Genomic DNA, 25,771 nt, shown 5'->3' on the forward strand with positions numbered 1-25,771 from the left:
TCATTGATGAATCATGATGTAAAACATGTTCTGAGTTCTCACTATGACAGCTGTGTAAAGAATTTCTGCCTCTCTTTACTAAGGAGGAAGCAATTGATACAATTTCATTTTTTCTCAGCAAGGTATAAAAATCTTAATAATACATGTGGCTAAAAACCCAAAATAGAAAATTACTGCACATTGGATTTCAAACTTTTCAAAATGAAACCTTTTGAGTGTTGTTTTAAAAAAAATACTTTTCTTTGAAAGTTTCCCATCGGGTCATGGTTTCTTTGAGGCAAAACAAAACGACAATGTTTTATCGCAACAGCCTAATAAATTTAGTGTTGATTCAACCTCATGATGAGGAGGAAAAAACTTGTGCATTTTTCAATGAATAAACAGTTTGTTTGGAAAAAAGTTTTTCAAGTTTAATAAGCATAATTACTTCCCAAAGACTGTCTATAACCTTCTGCCTCATCAAATAAAATTTGATTGACCATTGGAGTGAGAAATAGGCTGCCTGTCTGTCTTTTGCTGTTCACAGAAAATTCAGATGAGCTTTGAGTGATAGTTTCCTGAGCTTTTGTTGCTGATCCGTGTGCTGCAGATGGACACCTTCACTACAGAAAAGGCTATGTTAATGCACCTGATCCTGCTGAGCGTGTTGACTGAGAGCAGCCAGGCATGCTACTGTGAATACTACCCATGGGGATCATGGTCTGCCTGTTCACAAACCTGCAATTACGGCACACAGACCAGGCATAGGTAGGGCCAAACTGTTACATTGCTTCTATGTTTCTATCTATTCCCTGAGAAAATACCACTTCTGTGGAGGGGAATCTGTGTCTGACACTCCAGCTTCCTTAATATACTGAGAATGACTGTCATATCCAAGTGTTTACAGGATGAATGGTTATATTTTTATTGCAAGACTTTAAAATGACAGAATTTTGTATATAAAGTGTTTCGGTGCTTCCAAGCAAACCTGTATCTGCCATCACACATAGTAAGGAGAGAAGAGCCAGGTCCTAGAATATTTAGCAGCATGCGTTGAGCAACTAGTCCCTGTGAAACACCGAGGCTGGTGCTCAGTGCCACATTCTGGCTGTGCTGCCTAGTGCACAGCAATGCTGTGGGAGCAGTGATCTCCAGCATGGCAAGCCTACAGAAGGTTCCTCCTTGTATGTTTAATTTTCTGACTACTGCTAATATCAAATAAAGATTCAGCAACAACAAATTAAATGCAACTCAGTGATATACTCTGAACCTGTGAGAAATCCCCTCCTCGCTTTTTCTGCACCTGTTCTCTGGGAAGTTTGAAGTGACATTTATCAAAAAGAAGATTCTTGTTCTGTAAATCTAAGGCATATTTAAATTTCTTTTTAATCAACATTACAAAACTACCCTTATCTCTCAAGTTTTTTTCATTAACTTTGAATGATTTTCTTCATCAGCCTTCACCTACAGTTAGAAAACATCTATAGTCTCTCTATGCTTACTTTCTTTCATAATTTGTTCAATTTTTACAGGCAAATAAGAGTGGATGACTATTATAGACAAAACTTCTGTGACCAGCTGTGCACAAAGCAGGAATCACGTGTATGTAATCAGCAAACATGTCCTATCAACTGCCAGCTTGGAGACTTTGGCCCTTGGTCAGAATGTGACCCATGCGTTAAGAAACAAGTAGGTAGAAAATTTATTATATGGATTAAACACAAGAAAATATACTTAAGAGATCTCTCTATTCCAGACATTCCACTTTATGGCAATTGATCTGCAAAATGACAGTTTAATATAACAAGGGAAATTGGTCATGAATTATAGCAGTATAAGATGGAGAGAACAAGTTCAAATACACAGATCAAAACAGAAAGGAATGATTTAGTAAAGTAAACTCATTTATCAGAATTCACTTCAAAGGTCCATTGTCACAATTAAAAATTAGTTTTCCACATAAAGGATGAATTAGGTTGTAGAGTTTGCATGTCTATGTAAGCAGGAGAAAGTAATAGAATCTTTAGCTTATTCACAGCTTTTTATATGTTCTAAAGACAAGAAAAATAGGATGAATTAATATGTTAAAAAGAGTTAGGTGGCAAGTCCTAACCAACACTGTCTAGGACTGCTCAGACTATGTCTTACACTGACGGGATCAGTTTCAGATTGCTATTAAGAAATCCAGAGCACCATTCTCCCTACCTTTATAGTCCTCACAAAAGCCCAGTGGATGTGCTTAATATCTGTGAAACAAAGCCCCGGGATGACGTTTGACCTCTTGGACTTGTGACTATTGACTGAGAGTAGACTTAGGAGTGAAATGGCAGAGTGAAGAGGCGAAAGGGCTGGTTCAAGTGGATTTGACCCAAAGGCACCAAGCCCTGGCAAATGTAAGGTTGTAGAGAGCAGAGGGGAGCAGAGTGCAGATTGTTTGGGGTAGTTACGTGGCAAGTGGGTTTGACCTTTGAGGCTGACCATGACAGCAGCTTGGAGTTTCTATGCACACACAGCCTACAGCTCTCCTCTGAATATCCTGCTCAGCTTCAGAAATCCGTATCTGAAAAGCAATCTTGGAAAACCTGACAGACACCATAAGTATATCTTTACACACATATATAACTTTCTGATGCCCATGCAGGGTGAGAAAGACATTAAGAAGTTCTAGTGTGAGATGTGACCCACCTGATGGGGTTCCCATCCTGCAACTGGAATGGAGAGTATGAGAGCAGAGCAGGGAGACACAGTGAGTGAATACCAGACAGCAAACAGCAAAAGTTGAAAAAGAGCATTGCTCTTGATTGGACTGGCATTTTTTTTTTTTTTTAGTCAATATCCTCTTAAATGGCTGAGTTTCCTACCTATGCATCCATACACAGAAGCATTGTTCATTTTTATATAACTTCTAAATACTGATGTGATGTATTTCCTGATTCAGGCAAAAAGGTGATTTTGTGGACTATGATCCTTTTTTGCCTCCAAGCTATAAAGATCACTGCTTGTGACCTTTATAAGTATAAACAGCCATTAGAAGAGAGGATGTGACTTCCAAGGTAACAGTGAAGAACAGTCTTAACTAAGTTCCCAGCGGGGAGGAGGGTGAAAAGGTGGAAGCTCACACAAATAATATAGTGTGTGTTATGAATGCCAGACTGAAGGGTTGTTTTGAGCTCAAAAGCTTTCGCATGGTTTGGCGTTACTCCTTGCACTCTCTCCATAGTTACTTGGTTACTGATTTTGGCTAGACATCCTCCCTCATTGTTTGACTCCAGGGTCTGTCTACAAGGAGGGAAGTAACAGAAGTTTGCTAGGAACTGTGCTTACCCAGTGAGGAAAAATTCTTAGAGGAGGAACAGTTCAGTCACATGCAGGTGGATTTGGCCAGCAGCCCCTTGAACAGGAGCGGAAAACATATCTGAAGTGATTTGTCTAGCAGCCTTTAGCTTTATTATTCTGCATGGAAGGTACTGAACTGTGGAAAGAAACACAGTGAGCTCCAGATTTTTAATCCCAGTTCTTCCTGAGTAACAGAAACTTTCAGGATGTAGAGTTTAAGACTAGTATTTATATTTTCATGCTCTTAGAGCATTCAGTCCAGATAAAAAAGTGCTAAATTTGTGTGAAGATGTGACAGATGTTTACACTGCAGTTGCTGCAATAAATGTGGCCGTTGTCACTGCTGCTGTAGCACAGAGTGAGAGGTGCAACCCTTGGTGCAGTGTAAATCATCATGTTTGTCTGAAATCTATGCCTGTAAGGGATTCATAAGATGGTGTCAATTCTTTTGACTGCTGAAGTGTCTCACCAGGTTTGTAGGTTTGTGCAGTTTTCAACAGAGAAGTTGCACAGATGCAGCTCCTGGTAAAAATGATGATGATGCTTCCTTCCCTGTATTAACTCAGCCTGCAGAGTGTTTGTGAATGTTCGGATCCAAACCACAACTCACCTGGTCTGGGAAAGCTGGATAAGACAGCTGCTTCAAAGGAAATCGCGTTGCTTTGCAGGGAGGATTGCAGTTCACTTTTGTCCTGCTCAGTCATCCAGTACTCCTCAGACAAGAGGCACCATGTGCATGAGCCAGGCCTGCTGGTTTAAGGAGAGGGATACATGTCGCTGTCAAATTGTTTCTGTTTCAACAGAGATGATAAAGAAAAGGAAAAATCCACATCATTTCCTACTGTACCTTTAAAACTGAAGATACAGGGACTGAACCATTGATTCATCCTGTGATATAGCCCAGGTTGTCAAGTTTTTTGATTATGTATGCTCCATCAGGGCTAATGAGGGTCTTGAATTTTAGTTCCCTGCCTGCTTACCCGGGATTCTGGCACAGCAGGACGTAAGGACAAAAATGACTGATTATTTTTTTCAGGTCTGTGGTTTTCAGTTTCAGTAGCAATGAGGCATATGGCTCTACCTGGGGGAGGGGGACACCTAGATACAAAACCAGCTTATACAAACAGCCCTGGTTTTACTTTTTCTGCCTTTCAGTTTCGTGTCCGAATATTACTGCGACCATCCCAATTTGGGGGTCAGGCCTGTACCGAGCCGCTGGTGGATTCCCGCCCATGCTTCCCAGCTAAGCTCTGCAAAATAGTGGAAGTTGATTGCAAGAATAAATTTCAGTGTGAAAATGGTAATGATAATTTTAATTAAATAAATGCTGCATTATTAGATATTCAAAAGTTTAGACACTGAAACAAAAAAAGGACCTTGTAATCCAAATCTTGTATATTCCACGTACAAATTCCAGAGAAAAAGAAGTCTTCTTAAGGATTTCATGTGTGTTAGTAGCAGCTTATGTTTGCAGTTTCTTCTGTTACTAAAAGTAATTCAAGTGCAATTTCTAGGCTGCAGATCTGTATGGTCAGGGTGATTACAGTAGCAAGACAGTATCACTGTTTTATTAATACTTCTTTGCACAAATTTTTCACATACGAATATATCTATAGAGTTTGAATGTAAACTTGTGCTGTTTTTGTTAAATTTGTGGGTGTTTCTTGTTTTGCTCAATTTCAATGTACCTGATAAATTATAAAATAACTTTATCCACATATTCTTTTGCTAAAACTTAAATTAAGCCTTTGCATCTTCAAAGCAAAGCAAAACTGGCACAACTGATACAACCATTTCTTATTGGAACAATGTAGGGACTACACTGCCTTTTAATTAATTCCTACAGCAAGTTCACACCTTTACTAGGGAAAAAGACATATTGCCTTTTTCTGCATTCAGACATGATAAATCTTTGCATATACTTTATTGCTGCTGTTTTTATTCTGGTGCAGGTCGCTGTATTGCAAAAAAGTTAGAATGTAATGGAGAAAATGATTGTGGGGACAACTCAGATGAAAGAAATTGTGGGAGGAAAAAGACTGTTTGTAACAGAAAGTATGAGACCATCCCAGGTGTGCAATTAATAGGCAGTGGGTAAGCCAGATTTACTTATTTTTCATAAATTTGAGATAGTTTTTTTACTAATTTACATAAGCAAGAGAATTCCCAATTAGCATGTGAGAATATCCCATTAAAGCACACAATCTCTCAAATCAAAATTAACAAGAAATTATAAAAATACAACCAAACTTTCAGGCTAGTATTTACACACTGCACCTGCCAGTCTTGCTCTGCACTAGTGGTACGCTAAATAAAGAGCTGTCAGGGAGCACTGCTGTCTGAGTGACCCTGCCTGCCTCACAGCAACCAGAACATATTGCACGAGCAACTTCCAGCTCTGTTACACTAAATATTTCAGAAATGTTGGGGATGTCCCTCTACAGATGTTTGTCTATGATATGTTTCACATGACGCCAAACATCACCTCTTCCAGTCTATTAACTTAAAAGTGTGAATCCTAAACATGGGATGCCTGTCTCAGGTGGTCTTGCATTTTTTAATTTAATTTTGAACTCAATGAACTCTAGGGCCATCATTTATGGTAGCAATGGAGAACAGCTTTTTCATTTTCTAAGTTCATACTTAGCTGTTTCTCTGCTTAAGAGTGACTGTCTCATGCTGATATTGGGATTATATAGAGGATTTGGCACTCCTGGAAAGTAGTAAACAGGATTGCTACTGCTTTTTACCTGTAAACTCAGTGTAAATGAGAAGTTCTTGCAGAGGAACTTCTTTCAAAGCAGTCCCATAATCCCAATGCTTATACCATTTCATTCAAAGCTACAAAACCTTCAATGCAGCTATATACCACTAAATGTTTTGAGTCTATATGTCTTTCTGAGATTGTTTAATCTCTTGAAATAATTTTTTATTAGATTTCACCTTCTGGCTGGAGAGACCCGAGGGGAAGTCCTTGACAACTCATTCAATGGAGGACAATGCACAACCGTGAAGCGCAATGAGGCAAGGAAATCATATCGAGTTCCTGCAAACCTGGAGGCTGTCAGTTTTCAGGTACTCTCAAACAGCAACTCCCAGCAGAAAAACCCTTGCTGTAATCACAACCCAAGTTACGAACTCAAGTCTTGAGCAGCAATGCACATTTTAGGTCGAGATTTCTCAATCTGCTGAGGCCTGAACATTCTTGAGGTGATGTGTAGAAATGAGATACCTTGAGCAGTCAGGTGGCTCTTATCATGCTTGTCAGATCTGTATTTACACACTGGAACATATATGAAAGTCAATGTGATTGATTTTGACTCCACTCCTGCTTTGTCATGGTCACGGCCATGCCTTTGTCCTGACTCACTACGAAGGACCTTGTTCCCAATCCTGACATAATCTGTCCAGAGGCTTGTTCAAGTCCAAAGCTCGCTTCAGCATCTTTGCTGTATCCTCACAACAGCTGCCCTAATTTCATCTTCATTCTAGCCATCTACAGCCTTGGAACACATTTCGTCCCTGAGCTATTTCAGCCCCTTTGTTTTGCCTGTTCCCTGCCCAGATCTTCTGACAAGCAGCAAAGAGAGGAGAGGAGAAGAGAGGGGAGGAGAGGAGACAGAAAAAAAGTCCAGGAGGCAGGAGGACAAGTATGCAGTACAAAATGAGCCTGGCTTGTATTTTATAAAAGGTCTAAGAATCCTTAATTTTTTTTAGACCTGGTATTTTAGACTTTTAGAGACTGGAATTTAGCAAATACATTGAATACCATGGTTAGGGCACAACAGATTGCAACAGGTTTGGCCATGACATGTAGCTTTGTCAATAATGGTGACAGAAATATTAAATGGGGAAAACAAGCCTTGGTTTGCCCACATCTGTTTAAATCTGCATGGTTCATAAAGTTACTGATGTCCATTTGCAGAACTATTAAAGGTTTGTAAATATCACTTTGAAAAGTGCATATAAATCTTCTGACATTTAGAGTAGCCTTTGGTATAGAAACATCACTGGATCAGGCTTTCTTCTTGGAACTCCAATGTATTATCATGCAAAATTGTACGACTTCTTGGAGAATGGAAGTGCAATGGGTGAATGGACCACCCCAGCTCCCAAGGCCCTTAGCAGCCCTCTTATTAAACATGTCTAGAGGAGGGAAGTAATTGAATCTTTCAAACACTCATTGGGACTTTCCTAAGTTGCGGGAAATGAGTCATTTCTGAACTGATGCTAAAGTTGTCCTTGTGCTTTGCCAACAGCACCACTGAGGCTTACTAACTTTATCAGGCAGGTTTTGCTCTCAGTTCCTCTTCACCTGCCCTTAGGCCATTTTGCAGTATGAGTACTCACACTGCAAGTATACTCTAAGACTCCCCCTGGAAACCTATTATTTCCCCTTGCTGGGCATTAAGAAGAAAGAACAGAAAACATAAAGATTTTTGCCTAGTACAATGTAGAAGTCATGGGACTGGTACTTAGTCATAGTATGGACATAACATGAATGTCTGTAAGTCTTCAAAAAGGGTGTTGTAATAGTTCTTGAAAATTATTCCTGAGTTTTGGGGTATGAAGGTGGGGAATTCTAGAATAAGGTAGAAGCTTTTTTTTTTTCTTGTATAAATGCCTACTAGTAAGCCTACATCTTATTTTTTATTCATCCTGCCTATTAACCTATCTCAGCCTCAACTTTCATGTTAGGAACAGTTTTTTAGCTTACTGCCGTTTCTTAAATAATCAGGCATGTTTCTTCCATTAGAAAATCAAGAGTTCATTGCTGAGTACATTTTAGTTTCAGATTATTTGAGTAAATGCATTTTGCTTTACTAAATCTCCAGGTAGCAGATGAAGAGGATGATGTAATATCAGATTTCTACAATGATTTAACTCCTCTGAGTTACAGTGATCATGGAAGTAGCTCATCCAGTCATGGTTTTCGAGGGTCTTCTGGTATCCCATTTTTATTTTCAAGAAAGACACGGGTTAAAATCACTTCATCTTCCTCCTTCAAGAAAGCCATTGAAGCCTCATATGAAAAGGTAATTGAATGTTACCTCAATTCTCTTCCTTTCATTCAATTTCTATGTGCACATTTCAGAACAGAGCTACCAAAGCCTATTTTCCTTTTCAAGACATTGTTATTACACTTGCTTAAAAAAACCACTAGAACTACCCATAAAAAGTTCCTCTGCTGTTACTGTAGTCTGTTCCTGATTGTAACATACCTTCTGTAGCATCACATGCTTTTCTGGTTTTAGCATAGAAATCACAGGCTTATTCCATTTAAAAAACGATAGATTTGACATAGTTTTAAGATTATCAGATTGAGTAAACTATTCCTTTCCCTGCTGTCATTATAGTTAAAAAGGCAGAATGTCTTGTAATAACAGTAGCAAACAATTCTAAAAAGAAATCAAGTGCACTCAGGAATGTTATACATATGCATGCACTAGGAATTAAACTAAACTAATTTTTTATTTGGCAATTAACTTGCATATTAGAGTCTCATGGCTAGCAAAATGTACTTGGCCGTACTATAATCTCAGAAATAACACATCCACAGAAAAGTTTTCAAGAACAGAAAACCTTTTTCTCATAAAATTGTGCATCTTTGAGGAACACTGCAGGATGTGAGATTTTTCACTTTTATAGTTTGCTGACAGTAAAAGATGGGATATTATTTGTATTTCTGCATGGAAGAGGTTGTATGACTAAACAAAACTAAGACCTGTTGAAACCCATGAGTTCTAACACAGTTAGAATGAATCTTTTACAAAAATATCTCTCTTAGTATTAATATTTCCTGTGATAGACGTTTAATGCAGAGTTTACTAACTTGTCCCAATGGTCAAGTAATTTGAATGGTTAAATATTCCATTACTCCTAGTTTTAATTCAACTGTATTGAATTGAAGTTACAGCTACTGGAAAACCTGATGAGTTTCATTCCTATGTAGATACCTGTATACAGAACAAGTTGTTCTTTTGTACATCTGGTTAGTTTATTTTGGTGGAATGGTGGTTTCTTATTGGCTTAGACCCAGACCAAAGTTACCTATGAAAACATGCATTTAAATAAAACTTTAATCAGGAAGGATTTTTGGATGTACATTAGATTTCAGCATTGTTGCAGTGAATTCCCAGAAACTCACCTGATAGCCAATAGCTTAGTCTGACTTTTGCTAAAGATGACACAGGTTAAAATCCTTCCTTACTGGATACTTAGCAGGAGTTCTAACTTGCATCTTCTTCGTGTTCTTTGCTGTAGCATACAGGAAGACTCTTTTTATATCTATATAAATTTTGTTTATATGGGTTTGTAGACTTATGTATGTTTGAGAGACCTACAAATTAATTTGCAATACTTTCTTATGTACTGAAAATAGAAATTTATATAGGCTATTTAAAAGGAGGCGGAAATTACCTAGAATTACCTGCCTTATGGGGTCAGATTCAGACTTAGATGTTGAATTGTGTGTAGAAAAGTTCACTGTATGAGTTGAAAATGGCTCGTGAATGCTTTTAAACCGAAGCCTTTCCCCTGAAAATCTGGTTGTTTTATCAATTGCTTGCTTATTGTTATGGCAGGAATCATTTTGCTTTCAGTTTGGTAGGGAGTCCTAATTTTCTTTGAAATGTTATATACACAGACAATGTAAAGGAGTAATGAACATTGCGCTCAAGAACCTCACAAGGCTCTTGGAAACTCCAGGGTTAGTTTGTTCATGGTTAAAACAGTGCAATATGCAGGATTAATCTGTTCAAGCAGTGTGTCTCAGGGTATACTGTGGTTACTCTAATTTCTGCAGTTAACTAACCATGAAATTGGTAAGACTCACCTTTTTTTATTTCTAGAATTCAAACTTTATTAGAGTCCATAAAGTCATTTCTGTTACAAACTTCACAATGAAACAGTCAGATCTGCAGCTCTCAGACGTCTTTCTAAAAGCACTTAATCACCTACCCCTGGAATACAATTATGCTTTATACAGCAGAATATTTGATGACTTTGGCACTCATTACTACACCTCTGGGAAGATGGGTGGTTCCTACGACATCCTTTACCAGTATAGCTCTGAGGAACTGAAGAACTCAGGTATGTAAACTTTAGCAAGGAATTATCATGATTTGTTCACCAGCTTAACTTCACATTGGTTTTTTTTAAGGCCTTACACTGCATAAGTTCTCCAGCTAACGGCAAAAAATCCTTTAGCTTTGCTTACATCTAGGAATTACCCACACTGCCTAAATATAGAGTTAGAAAAATATTTTGCTCTACACTGTCTTAATTTGAAAAGTTCAAGGGGCTCCTCTCTTGGTAAATTTTCTCATTTTTTTCAGAGAAACCTCTTAAGACCTTCTTCAGGTCAAGACCAAGTGCCACTAAGAAAAATGTTCCATCATAATGTGGGAGTGACGTCTGAGAGACATAAGTGGTATCCTTTGGGATACAGACATTGAAGTTGTTGGTATTGATTAGAAATCACTCTAAACCTAGTCCTGTGACTGCCAGATTGTTGAAATAAAAAGATAGTACCACAGAAGTGAAAATCTAAAGTTAAAAGCTGTAATCCTTAATGCCAATGCTGTAACTTGCATGGCAGGGTACCTAAAGGAATGACTCAGTCCAAAGCTGTTTGTACCTAGGGAAGCAAATGCCTGCAGTTGTGAGGTCTCCAGTAGTGGATGAGGAGCGTAATTGCAGTGTGGCAGTCAGAAAGAAGGCAGTAAGCAAGAAGACTTGTAACGGGTCAAATCAATGTGGGAGCCTGTTGGCATGATGCTGATATGTAGCACGATTATGGTGATGAAGCTGCTGCTCTGTGGTGTTTCTAGGACTGGCAGTGGATGAATCAACAGAGTGTGTTCGAACAGAAACAACAAGGCGTGTGTTCTTCCGGAAGAAAAAGAAAGTCAGTACCAGATGCACCACGAACAGGATGACTGTGAAGCATGAAGGTGACTATGATGATGACGGGGCCTATCTCCTCTTACCTACCCTGAGAGACACCATTCCTCTCAGCTAGGTGCCCTAGGTGACCTCCCAGCCTTGTTGAAATAAAAATGTTCTTCCACCATTGTCAGAGGACCCAGTGTTTCACTGTTTGTCTCTGAAGCAAGTACTGGAAACATCCTCTTATTTGCAAAAGAAATTGTGATGCAGGAGCACTCTTCCCCTGCTCTGAAGTACCATCATTGGAGGTCTGGTGGAACTGGCTATTCCAGTCAGTCATGGGTCTTACAAACATTCCCCATGGCCCTGGGTCCAGGGCCAGGCACGCTGAACTGGGAAAAGGGTGCAACTAGAAATGTGTAGTCACGACTGATTCCCTGCTCCTCTTTAAGCGTTGCTATGGGGACACTGAAAGAGTCAAGCAGCAATGACACATTCCCTGACCTTCCCCTCCCACCTTCCTCACACCAAGCAGACCTCTAATCTAGGTGCATGAGTCCCTTGCTAATGCCAGAAATGTGTCTCAGGAACTACAGAACATTTGTGCATTTTCTGCAAGGATGGCAAGTGTCATGTTCTGCACCAGGGATGCAGGGATTTCATCACCTCCATCATATTTTTGTCCTCATTTTATGACCAATTTCCATTACTTCTATGTTTACAGCTGGGACTAAAGATCCTGCATTGCAGTGTTTTTTCCTAGAGGATTCTACTTGTGTTCACTTCATTTTCTACAAGTGTTTTATATAGTTCAGAATATCTTCATGGTCAAGGTCCCAGACACTAACACTTGGAAGACTGTGCTGTCAGAGCAGGGGTTGTTTTTCTGAGCTTAGGTGTCATTCTTCCGAAAGTATATTTAAAAAGTAATCTTAGTGTATTCTTTTGTATTCTTTCATGCTTTTTCTTAGAACGCTGTTATTACACATGCTTTGGAGGCCTTTGTCTGACAATACTGTAACAAAATGCCCTTTCAGGTTCCATTTTGGAGTCAGCAGAACGATCGGTCTCCCTGGTAAAAGGTGGCAGGTCAGAGTATGCAGCAGCTCTGGCCTGGGAGAAAAAGGGGGCATTTCCTGGGCACACAGCCTTCACAAACTGGCTGGAATCAACAAAGGACAATCCTGTGGTGATTGATTTTGAGGTAAGATTAAAACAAGATAAACACTGAGACAGTAAAGCAGTCACAAGTTAGCAGCACTTCGGAGAGCTCTGTAGGTGTTACGTCTTTTAAATTGAGAGGATGCTGTGTATGATACAAATGCACATATGCATAGGCACAATATAAACACACAAAAAATGCATGAGAACTACTTCTTGTGCATCTCAGTTTCTAAGCTACACCAGGTTTCCATCATCCATGGACAGTAGGAGTAAGAAGGAGGAATACACGTGAATCACTCCGGCCTCAGCAGGAGGTTGGACATGGTAAGATGTTAGTTACTGCAAAGGAAAACAGTGCATGGCTCTGGGAACAAATTTTTTCCCCGTGCTCTTTGCCTTGTCAGGCTTGTGTTACCATGAATGGCATATAGCCAAACAAAAACAAAACAGCAGTCCTCTGGTGTCTCTGTCCTGCTTATTTAATGCATCATGCTGGCACTGTTCTGGGTGTACTGAGCTGCCCAGCTTGTCAGCTGGCACAGCAGCTGCTCTCCAGCAACAGCAAAGCACTCGAGGCAACCAGTAAAACCTGTCTGCACACAGTAAGCAGTGATTTTCTCCAACTGCAGCTGCTGAGCTCCTGTAAGCAGTGTAGGAATGTCTCACACGGCAGGGACAATGTGTAAGAAAACCCCATGCCATCTATGGAGTCCTGAATTTTTAGGCATAGTGTTCCACTTGTTTGGCGTTCCACTGGCTTACAAGAGCCCTAAATTGGGAAAATGCAAGCAATACTGTTGTGGTTTAGCCCTGGCCCAGGCAATTTCAGCAGCTAAAACCAAACGGTCTCCCAGTTACCTTTCCACCTGCACCTCCCCAGGGAAAGGGAAAAGGGAAAAGAGAGGAAGAGGACTTGCAGTTTGGAAACTGAACTAAAACAGATTTAATAAAATAACAGTAGCAGTAGCAGCAGTAGTAGCAGCAGTAGTAATAATAATAGTAATAATAGAAAATTATAAAATATATACAATTACATTAAGCTGCACCCCCCACTCCACCCCTTGATGACTATACATTACCACAAGTACTGCAAAGCAAGCTGGGGAACGGGTCAGCAGCAGGAAAAAGCTGGACACAGGGAGTGGATTCAGGAACACATGAATGCAGAATCAGGGGCAAACAGACAGACGAGGTTCTCACTGGACATCGGCCATCACAGAAGAGAGCAGCATTCTCATAAGCTCTCAAGCTTGTACTGAGTATGACGTATATGGAATGGAATACTCTGTTGGTCAGCTTGGGGTCACCTGTTACTACAGGTATGACCCTTCTTCATCTTTGACTTACAGCACTCCAGTAGCTCAAGAACAGCCCTGGTTACTATAGGAATACGTATATGCAATGGCCTTTCTGCATACCAGTGCCTTGTGTTGTCATTTCTAGAAAGAAACACTGACTGAGAAACGTGCAGTTAACTTGCTGAATATGAAGTTACTTAGATGGGATTTAGCTGCAATTTGAAAGCTGATTCTACATTAGCTCAAACCACAAGAGGATAGTACAGATGTATAGCACATTCATGCTTCTTTAAAGCATCCATAACTTCCAACATGCCTGATTCCTGTGTAATATAGTTTCGTATGTAGGCTCTAGTGCCTTTAGAATCAGGATCCTGCTATGTCTAGGTAAGAGTTTACTGAACAGCTCTCTACCAGGTGTCACCCATTGTGGATTTGGTGAAGAATGTGCCATGCGCTGTGACGAGACGTCGCAACCTGAGGAGAGCCTTGAGAGAATATGTGGACAGGTTTGACCCTTGCCAGTGTGCTCCATGCCCCAACAATGCCAGGCCTGTGTTTTCTGGGACAGAATGTCTCTGCCTGTGCCAGGCTGGTACCTATGGCCAAAACTGTGAAACACGAGCTCCGGGATACAAATCAGGTATTTAAGGTGATGCTGTCACCATGTAAATATGGTCCTTCTGGTGTCTATTTGTCAAAGATGACTCTGATACAACTTTCTCTTACTAAATCCATAGCACTTCTTACCAGATGTTGATTGTCAGGAAGCTTAAGAATAAGGGTAGGACTCAAAATAAAAAATCAAACTCAATAGGCATGGCTCAAATGAAATTTTAAGACATGGTAAAAGTTTCCTTAGTTACATAATTAAGATAATAAGAAATGAGATATTTGGCAATAAGAATGAAGCTGGGATTGAAACAAGTGATGCAAAAATTAAGAAACCCATTCCTTAGTTTTCACTATAATCTCTTATGCTTAAGACTAAACAGCTAATGGAGTTAACGGTTAACAGACAAAACTCATTTGTCTTAAGAAGAGGGAACACAATCATCATTCTGAAGAATTTAAAGAGTGCAAATAGATTTCTTAATGCAATTGGTGATATTTGCCATACCTATGGGAAACAGAGCAGACTTACAGTATTATATTTATTATTACATGTATTTATATTCCAGGATCAAAAAGGGACAGAAAGGAAAGTTACTTAGGCAGCTACAGGTCTCATTATTTGACTCTGATAAATAAATATTTTGAAAGAAATAAACAATTGTCAATATGTAGATAGGGATGAATGTAGAATGGAGTGTGTAAAGAAATTGTTTTGTAGATGTTTCATGGTGGTGCAGAAGAAAACCCTTGTGGGTCAGGAAAAGATGGCGGCATTTGATTTATCTTGCATGAGATGTAGATTTGGGGTTTAGATGTGTTGTTAGAGCTCAGGTTTATTTAATAACTCATTAAATACTGAGCTACCTAAAAAGGCTGTCAGCACCATGAAAATCAAATATCTCTGTGAGAAAGAGCTGTAGAAAATAAACTGCTTCTGGTTTTTAATGTTACTTGCCATCAAAACTAGGCAGGAAGATATATATTTAGGTTTTCATGAGGCAGCTGTAATCTGGCTGACCATCTCTTTGAAAAACTTCACACTTGAGAGACAATCCACTCCCTTACCAGTAAAACTTTAAATCCTCTGAAAACAACTATTAACCAACACCCCTCTGGTGTGTGACCTTAGGAGAAGTACAAGACATGGTACAAATCGGCCAGAAGATGGAATTTCTTTGGTTTCTTACAGTTGCTGTAGATGGCCACTGGGGTTGCTGGTCTGAATGGAGCTCATGTAATGCTTCCTTCAAAAAAAGAAGGACCCGTAAGTGTAACAATCCCTCCCCAATGAACGGCGGGAAGCCCTGTGAGGGTGAATGGGAAGAGGAGGAGGACTGTTATGTCTCTGTGTTCATGGACAGGTAAGAAGATGATAAATCAAAAAATCTCCATAGTCATGGGGCAGAGTGGAAGTGGCTCTGGAATGGCTTTGTGACCACCAAGGAGAAATAGCGGACAGTTATAAGCTTTTGTGGAGTGGCTGAGAGAAAGAAATGTCTGAAAATCTTAACAGCTTGCTTAATGTCTGGATTTATTCATTGTTTATTCCTAGAAAATGGCTGATGAATAACACACTGAAGTATGCCTGTAGATCTCTTACATTGCTCTGCATGACTTCTTGTCCAAAGTCATGGAGAACTCACCTGCTTCTGTTCATGGGAGTCAGCAGTTTCTGGTTCTTTTAAACTGTAACTGCTTCTCGTAGAGGTTTAGGTCTGAACTCAGTGTCAGAATTCTACTGAAACTACCAAGCTTTTCGTATTCCTGCTTCGAATATGTCTGGTGTACTGGTTTTTTGTGCTTTCAACTTAAAATCACAGCTCCAATTTCTTGCATCTTTGAGATTTTGTACAGATCCAGTTTTTCTACTGGAATCAAGAGCTAATGCAGTATTTTCGTCATTCCTGCTGTAATGACTGGAGAGGAGATTGTGAATTGGATAGGAGAGGATTAAAAACAATTGGCTCCACTGTTTTCTTACTCATCTCAGCTAGACAGCACAGGCTGTACTGCTCCACACTAACAGAGATCAACTCCCTTTAACCACTGCCTGATGGCAATGGGTGGGTTTTGAATATGCAACTTTAAACACAACCAAATTACATGGGCTCCTTAGACATTTCCTCCATATGCTGCTCTTTGACTCCCACTTATCAACATCTGTGACTTTTGTCATCTACCACCTTTTATTTACCAGAATAAATATTTTCACCAACGGAGCAGGGACAGGACACACTCACGGAATTCCTCTCCAAAGTTCCTGACATTTTGCCATTGTTGTTTGATAACACTAGTGCTTAAGATACATCCTTACCATCAGGTTTTTTTACTTTTCAGTGGTGCTCCTTGTATAAATGATGATGAAGCCAGGAGAGAAGAGGATGTCTTGAATGGTGAACCTGAGTCTGGGTGCTCCAGGCCAGATCCACCAGAAAATGGCTTTATCAGGGTAAGCATGAAAAATGAGGAAAGTACAGTAGTTGCAGAGCTGGGAAATTTTACAACTTTCTTCTCACATGTATCTGATACCCAAGGAAGCTACTGTGCTACTGAACCTGTTGCTATGTATGTGGCATACTGTGGGACTCTAGTCATCCAAAGTCCACCAGCAGCTGAAGCAAAGGCAAGCTAAATCCATTTCAAACAGTGATTGTTGTATCATTGTTTTTTCACCATGACACCAGTTACTTGAGCTGGACAAACAGCCCATTTTACAGGTGAAGTTATGACTCATATTTTAAAGCATGAAAAGCACACATTTATTACATCGTATCATCAGGTTTTTATCATTCTTTCTTTTGACAATTACCGGTCTTGTTATCATAGATTTTTGAGGGGCTTTTTTGTTTTATTTTTTATAGAATGAAAAGAACCGGTATGCTGTGGGGGAAGAAGCTGAAATTGTCTGTATGAGTGGTCACATCCTCAGTGGCTATCAATTCCTACGGTGCCTGCCAGACCAAACCTGGGTGCAGCAACCTGTTGAATGTCAACGTAAGGAAAACTAACTTAGTCCAGTAGCAAAACAAAAGTTGAAGAAAAAGGCACAAAATAGATTTTAATACAGGTTTTAACAGAAGAATCTGTGATGATATCTGAAAATGTAGCATTTTAAGAACGTGTTTCATGTAGAGATAGCAAAAAAATACTGAGTCAATACACTATTCCTCTCTCAATTCAGAAATGTTACTATGATACACTTTGTAAGGATATTGTAATATGAAGTCCTTTAGAAAACCCTCAGAGGGATGCTATAAGGTCCTCTTGTCTAGTTTAAATATCTTTAACAGAGGACTCATTTTTTGTTTCCAGGATTGCATAGATATCTTTAAGTTGATAATAGTTATGCTGGAGAAAGTGTTCTTAGAGGAATTTATATATCACTTGTTATATTAAATGAATGATGTGTCTCTCACCACCACCTCCAGGCTGCTTTGAAAATCTCTACAATAAATCAAAGCCTTGAAGTATTTATAGTTCAATTAAGAATTAGGGAGAAGAACTGACCTGAATTTGCCAACAAGTTCTAGTAGTTTTGTAGAACTCGGTGTGATTTCATTGACTTAGTGTTCGGTTTATCAGAAAAATTTACCTGAAAATATATATGAGGTTCCTATTACCATTCATTTTAATTGTTTTTAATAGCTTCATTTACAAGAGAAAAATTAAAATCTGCTCTTAATGCCATTCTTATTATTTTAAAACTGTAAAATTAAATTACTTATACTGACATACATCAGAAACATTGTAATTATTTAGTTATTAATTAAGAAACATTTCTAAAGACTGACAGTGCACTGAAAGTTTCTAGACTTAATTATGTTAAATATTTATTTGTTTTGAACATCAGTCAAGTGTTCAGTGCTGTTGAGTGTCTTTGTGGTTCTTCAGATGAAGCATTATGACTTACTGTAAATAAAATAAAGCCAGCAAGAATTGTACTTTTTTCTTGTTTATTACAGCCTCAGTATGCCTCAGGCCATCAACATCTGACATTGTCACAATTTCCCCATTTAAGCAACAGTACAACATTGGTGAGACCGTGAAGCTGAGCTGCCAGGCTGGGTTTATAGTCACTGGTCAAACACAGTATACCTGTGGGGAAGATCTGTCCTGGACACCTCCAGTTCTGAGACCTATTACATGTGAAAAAGGTTAGTGTGCTTGCAGATACCTTTTCTATGTTGCTGGTATTACCCGCACAGTTTATTTCAGGTAGCTAGCACTAGGGGGCAGATGACTGGTTTTAAGACATACAGCAACGGATCATTAATTTTGGTTTTATTTTCTCCTTACCGCAATGTCACGTAATTTCAGCCTCAAACATTTGCATTAAGTTCAGAATTTTTGAGTGCAATGTACTTCACTTCTTATAAAAGAGTTTCCAGTGATTTTTTACAAAGACTGATGCACACCTTTGGAATCCCAATCACAACAATTTTTGAAGAGAGAAATATCAGATAGACAGAAAGAAAACCATTTTAGGTTTTATGGTGGGAGTCTAAGATATTTTTGTTCACTTTGTTACTAGTTATAGTAACTCTTGCTCTTTTGTTTCAGATGTGCAATCTAAAATCAGAGGTGTTTGCAATCCAGGACAAAAGCAGGTTGGATCCCAGTGTGTTTGCATGTCTCCAGAAGAAGATTGTGGGTAAGCTAAGTCCTTTCCTGAGGAAAAAAAAAGCCAAAGTTTCTCCACTGGTAGACTGAAAGTCCTTTGTGAAACAAAACAGGAAGAGTAACAAAGCACAACAGCAATTCAGGGTTAGTCTCTGTTTAGATATTGGCTATAAAAATATTTAAGACTTGGATTTACTGTTTCTTTAGACATCAAGACCTGCATAGACTGTTGAGCCTTCAAGTGAATGGAGGGTTATCCTAGAGGAGTGTGGGGCTGGAGATAGGAAAGAGGAGCACAGGTTAAACATGAGCTCAGCCATCGTAGGGCGGGAATGAACACACATTCCACCACAGGGTCCTGTTTGATCACAGATGACTCCCTTGGCACAGGATTCATGTCATTTACATCAGAGTTCAACCAACCGGGTATCTTCTCTCTTTCAGGAGTCCTAGGGTAGAAAGATAGCATGTTCAGAGGGTGATAGACGTTGTTAAAAATAAATAGGTCAAATTTCTGAAAATTAGAGAGATTTTGTTAACTAAAGCCATAAGCTTAACTCAGGAGGCTAAACAAGGTGGACTGTATTGCTCCCTTTTGGGGGGATATTATTAAGTTCCACAGAGACCTGCTTGTAAATGTCTGCACTTGTTGAGAACAAATCCACCTAGGGACCACATGTAATACAGAAAGAAACTACACGGAGCGTGGTTGGGTTTGCCTGCCATTGATCCCAAATTAACTGTGCCTCAGAGGCTGTCTTGCACACAGAGCTGCATTAACTCAGTCAAACCACCCCAGGGCCTGTAGAAATTTCACACAACTTGTGGAGGTAACAGCACCTACTGTTTTCTTGTGCAGGCACGTCCTTCACCTGTCATCTCTTGAATAGACCCAAAGCTTCCTCGTGTCACAGCACAATGTTGTATCAGGTCCAGGTCCTGCAGTAATCGGAACAGCCTCAGCTCTTTAGACAGATATCCACCCTGGCCATGGCTTTGCTGTGTTTCATCTGATGCTTGTGGAGTGTTTTGCATGTTTAGAGCCATGGACTTGTTCCACAGCCTGCTAAAATTATTCTTCTTTTTTTCCCTTGGGGCAGGCATTTCTCAGAAGACATCTGTGTGCTACATGCTGCTTCTGAACAGAATGTGACCAGGCCCAGCTGTCACTACTCAGCTGAAATATGCCTTGGAGAGCAGTCATTTCATTTCTTGCATGCTGGACCTTGCCATGGTGATGTCAACCTAGACTGGGCTATTGAAAGGGCAAAGCTCTCTACAAAGAGTTTGAAGAAAGTGCCCTGTGGCTACGACACCTGCTATGACTGGGAGGAATGTCCAGGTATGAGTTCTGAACTTTGGATGTGAAAATATTACATGTGCTGTCTCCTTCACTGCTCCAAGAATGAGATTTACAGGCACTGTTATTCAACTGAATGACTTACTGTGAGAAGAGTGTGGAAGCATGGTCAGTCCCGTGTCCCTGCTACCGAGTGTTATATTTACACATGTGCTTTTTCTGTTAAGCACAGGTAGTGCAGCATTGCCACTTCCCATTAGTAAGATACAAAAGGAACTTGGAGATTAAGGGAACCTTTTCATCTTATTTTACATTTTAATCTTTAACCATAGAAATATAGGCAGCCGTGTTATCGCCCATCCCCTGTGAGGCAACTAACACTACTTGTTTATACTTCAGGAGTTGCTTTGGGCCACATCCTCTATAGCATATAATTAAATTATGAAACTGAATCACGCTTGTACTTAAAAAGCAAGACTGGGGTCATCAGGCTTAATGGAATTTTAATGGTAAAATTTGAAAATACCCATATGTGAAAAGAGTGTTTATTAGGAGTTTTAATAACTAGCTAAGTTGGTGAAATCCCTAAGAGGATTATTGTATAAACACTGCTGTGCAACTTCTCTATTCACTGTGTAACTTGGTGATAAAAGCAGTGGCTTTTCCTGTAAATGTCTAAGGTCCTGGCTGGCTCTATGCACACCACGTGCTTGCCAGGAAAATTCTGAGTGGCAGCCATACTTATTCCTTCACCTGCTGCCAGAAGCAAAATTTATCCTTATCACACCTTGTCTGCTTGTGAAAAATAAAGTAACAGCAGCATGCAGCAATCCTAAAACCATGTCTGGAAGATGCAAGACTTCGCAGCACAGCATTAGAAGTAGGTGGCTGTAAAATCACTGCGTGGGAAGTTGTTCCTTGTGGGGCTGAAGCAGAGGGCATGACTAGATGTGTCCCTTGAGGGACGTGCTTTGTTGGAACCTCTAGGAACCTTGGGATCCTGGGAAGGCCTTTATAATTCTACAAAAGCATTGGGCTTGTTTATTCCAGAGCCCCTAAGAACCCTAGATCTGTGGAAGTGGTGTAAAGCTGGATCCTTTGTCAGCACCTCAGTGCTTTTCTCAAAAAAAAAACCCCTACAGATTAGTCCTGCTCAGTGAGGAAAAATGAGATACAGGAGAGAAAAATACATTAAATAAAACAAGTTTTCATTGTGGTTCCCAAGAGGTTTGAATTGGACTTTCCTCCTCTCCATCTCCAGAAAGTCCTCCTTCTCGTGAGTATGCACAACCACTTAGGAAATGGAAGCTTTGTTTTTCCTGAAATGAGTAGTTGTTATCAACAGAGAGGTAGAAGGTACTGCAGTACCATATGAAAGCAGCTGAAGGGAGGAAAACACACATTTTTCATATATTTTAAGAAAGGGAAGGCAGAAACTTAGTTTCCTGCCTAGGGAATTTCTAGGGAGGAACATAAAGCGTTAGAATTTGATTAGATCAGAAATGGGTAATGAAATTACTGGCAGGGCTGAGCTTTACCACAGGCCAGGAGCAGGTAACTTAGCATTCATAAGGGGAGCTTTAATGAGATAGGAACTGACACAATATGGACTGTAAGACTCCATTTCACATCAACATTGTGTGCAAGGATAATTTGAAACAGAAAGTTAACTTAATATCTTTTTGTTTAGAAGAAAGGTCAGGCAATGTCAGTCTATAACTATATAAACTATAACTATAAAAATAGTTAGGTACTTCATTTCTGCTTCTGTATGGGCCACTGATGCAAAACCTGATATTTAAGGCTGCTTTTGCCTCTATGCCTAATACCCTAACATCTAGTGTTTGTGCTATGGAACCTTTGTAACTAACGAACACATCACAAAACATTAGGGTTTTTCACTGTTGGACTTTGAAATCTTGTCAAACTATAAAATATGTTTTTAGTCATGACATCTGCAACTAAAACTCAAACATGTTCGTTCCTAGAGACACAGACCCAGTGCTCCTGCCTGATGCCTTACCAGTGCCCCAAAGAAGAGCACCGCCTTCACTGCATCCATATGGAGTCAACGGGGAGGAGGAGGACAGTCAGTCTTTGCATGCTGGCAGCCATGAAGTGTGCTGGCATCAAACTGACAGTGCTGGAGCAGGGAAACTGCCTGGCATAACCCATCAGCTCTTCTGGCACCCACCAGAATTACCCCACCATGACCAGGCTGAGCCAGCCTAGGGAAAGCTCAACTAGTTATGAAAAGGCAAGCAGATCAAAAACAAAGGAAAAAAAATAAAAAAGAGTTCACTTAACAGATTTATGGGGGAAGGATGGCAGTGGGCTCTTTTTTGGCCTGAAAATTATCTGGGGTGTAGGGTATAGGGACTGCTCTCACTGCTTGTAACTCTGTGGATGTACAGAGAGAAAGAAGGGAACAGACAGGAGGGGGAAAAGGGAAACATGGCCTCTGGTCTTTCCTGGTGCTGGATGACACTTTTCTTCATTCATTTGTTGCTCTGTTCCTGCACTTCTTGCTACTGTGCACCCTGGCCTTCTCACTGGCTGCGTACTGGCTGTTATCCAGGCAGGCAGAATTCAGCATCATTGCACATTCCCCCTGACACACAGTGGGGTCATGAGGTAGGCTGCCTGTCTGGGCACACTTGGTATAAATTTAGGCAAAAATATGAAATACTGAATACTGCAAATATGCAATGATTGACTGGAGTTTTGAAGACTGTGAGATTTTAAATCCGAGTAACTGAACAAAGGAAATGTTTGCTCTCTGGGTTAGTTTGCTGGTTTTGCCCCTTAGGTGCTGCTGGGGAATTTTTATGGTACCCTTTGAGGTGAATTAAATACATGCTTGGGCAGAAATATAAAAGAAAAAATAATGAACAATGCATTGGACTGAATCTTACCACAGTACTACACAGACCTACATGGAATCTACAACAATGCATCCTAAGCAGATTCTTTAAATACACTTGCACTAGCACCAGCCCTGAGAGTAGTTGCATGGGGCATGTCAGCCCAGCCGTGGGTTCATCTCCTAGCCCAGCTCTGCTGTCCTAAGCCAGGGCCCCTGCATGCTTTCATTCCAGGATGGCTACAAGACAATGCTGAGGGTGTTTCTTCTCTCCTTATCAAGGGAAACTTTACTACCTTGCAAGGAGTTGGTCTTTCTCTGGCATTTCTATTTCCAGCTAGTTTAACCCCTTCTTGTAGTCAGGCCTTCTTGCCCTTTGTGCCAGGTCATCCCTTAGTCACAAATTACCACTGCTAAGCAGTTAAAATTAGAATTTCCCCTTCACCACTCAGAGTTTTGCAACCTGATGACTAGAAACCTGCCTTCCATGAACGGGAAAGCTGAAAGTCACTTTCTTTCACCAGCAGTCAGCAGAACAATGAAAATCAGGAATAAAAAAACAAAAAACAAAATAAAACAAAAGCATGAAAAATGTCCCTTGATGAATAACCTACTCTATATGTCAATGTCACACCTCACCAGGGCCTGGGCAGAGTTGGTTGAGAGCTGGAAGTCAGCTGGATGTGAAATGGTTAATTTTTTTCCGAGGAGATAGAAGACCCCTGTATTTTGGACATTGTCAAGCTTGCTAGATAGGAGCTAGTCTCAAGTGGATGGAGCTCAAGGAGAAGAAACAATTATTCCTGATGTTAAAAACAATAAAACATTTTGTTTTCTTGCTTAAAATGTGTGGTAAAAATTATTATAAATAACTAAAATGGGTTTGCCTTGGTAGTTCTATAGCTCTTTCTTCCAGCTGAAGGTATGTGCTAATGTGCTCTGATGGTCTGGGAGAGGGTTGCAAATTTGATTGTCTCCAGACTGGTTTTTAGTGCCTTTATTTCTTCTTGCCGGTTGCATTCTGTGGGGGAATAATCACTCATAATGGATATGTATGCCTTCTGCACCCGTAACAAGCAATGATTTCTTCCTCCTGATCCTCTAAACTTAATACTAACTTTTCATTACATGACACTGATTCCAGTGTGACTGTCTAGCCATGTTTCTGATAGGAGGAATCATTTTTCCCTGGCACTTTTCACCACAAATTAGCAGAAGAAGTTACTTCCTGGCAGACAAAAGGCAGCTGAGAGCTCCCTGGCTGCCCTTGTTTCTCCAGCACTCTCTGTGCAAGTGTTCATGTCAAGATTTGCATTGTTCTTTTGCTGATGGGTATAACTGACGTAGTTTCTTTTTTACAGCTGAACATTATGGCACAGACTGGAGACATCATCTGCCACTCAGTAATAAGGTAGTGATTCAGCCATAAACTGAATCTAGAGGAAACCTTCAGCTTGCTGAAATTAGCCAGAATTTTGCTGTTGGCTTCAGTATGGTCAGGATTGTACTTGTGAGGACTTCGGGTCTGTTGTACTGCTCTGTCATGGGGTCCCCAACCCTCACATCAGAGACTGCACCTCTTTAATGTTTCCTGCAACATCTATTTTTTTCTTGGATAAGCTCTCCTCTTCTTCTGTGATATTAGGTAATGATAAAGCTTTCTTGTTCACTGGTGGCAGCAAGGCTGTCTCTGCTTTGCCATTGTAAGCTCCAAGTAACGTTACCTTTCTTGATTGATCATTGCCTTGGGTCATAAATTATAATTGGGGAAGATGAACCAAACCTGAATTGAATCTGTCAGGGTAGCCAGGGTCACAGAGCCCTTACTGATTCTCAAAGGACAGCTTTCTTGGTAATTCAGTTTTTCTGCTGAACAGAAAAATCCCGTGTACTTGTTCTTAATGTCTGAGAGGGGGCATTATCCGAAATGAATAAGAGCCTTTTCACCAACATAAAGTTCCATACAACATCCTAGCATATTGAATTTTTCACTAGCACAAAAATGTGTGAAATGTATGTAGAACGCACTTACCACAGTGAGACAGCTGAGGCACAATTCAATGGCTGGACAATTTGCACCTGCTTTTGTAGGCTTCTGTATAAATAGTTCTTGCAATTGTAACAAAGAATGCAAAATTTGATCAAATGTAGAAGAGAACAGAATATGTATATAGTTCCTGTTAGAATGTCTATCCTTATGCAACCTCAGAAAAGGAGTTTGCTTCAAGGATTTGAATATAAGGTGGATATCTAGGTTTAAATACTAGACAACATACTTGTGCCAATGGGACACTGCTTAGTTATAGCAATTATTCTTTCCTGTTACAGCTTAGATAGATAGAAAACATCTTTGAGTCTTTATTTCAGCTGCTATGTGATCTTAAGAATTTGGTGCAAGCACAATTGTGACTATTATATATATGTATATTATATATATTATATATATGTATATACATATATAATATACATATATTATATATATGTATATTATATATATATTATATATTATATATGTGCATGCTAGATGCCATGAGCACAGTAGAAGATGAGTACCAGAGATTTTGCTAGCGCCACTTTCCCAGTGAGTGATAACCAGAAGCAATCTCAACCAATCTCAATCTTAATCAATCTCCCTGCTGTTGAACACACTCCTGGACTTGTACTCCAGGGGATACAGGAACACATCTTCAGCAGCAGCATTATTTG

General features: G+C 39.8%; 1 protein-coding gene across 1 annotated transcript; it reads left to right on the forward strand.

Moving 5' to 3' along the window:
• The first annotated feature begins 562 nt into the window (after positions 1-562).
• Positions 563-24,975, forward strand: C6 (complement C6). Its single transcript, XM_069880287.1, has 17 exons — positions 563-747; positions 1,512-1,668; positions 4,471-4,615; positions 5,268-5,409; positions 6,252-6,390; positions 8,151-8,351; positions 10,167-10,407; positions 11,148-11,270; positions 12,243-12,409; positions 14,085-14,310; positions 15,472-15,643; positions 16,620-16,731; positions 17,144-17,276; positions 18,245-18,436; positions 18,843-18,933; positions 20,003-20,244; positions 22,191-24,975. The coding sequence occupies exons 1-17, from the start codon at positions 590-592 to the stop codon at positions 22,370-22,372; spliced, it is 2,823 nt and encodes a 940-aa protein (XP_069736388.1). The 5' UTR covers positions 563-589; the 3' UTR covers positions 22,373-24,975.
• Positions 24,976-25,771: the final 796 nt, after the last annotated feature.

Source organism: Phaenicophaeus curvirostris, chromosome Z (genome assembly GCF_032191515.1).
Source record: "Phaenicophaeus curvirostris isolate KB17595 chromosome Z, BPBGC_Pcur_1.0, whole genome shotgun sequence".
NCBI classification, from domain to species: Eukaryota; Metazoa; Chordata; class Aves; order Cuculiformes; family Cuculidae; genus Phaenicophaeus; species Phaenicophaeus curvirostris.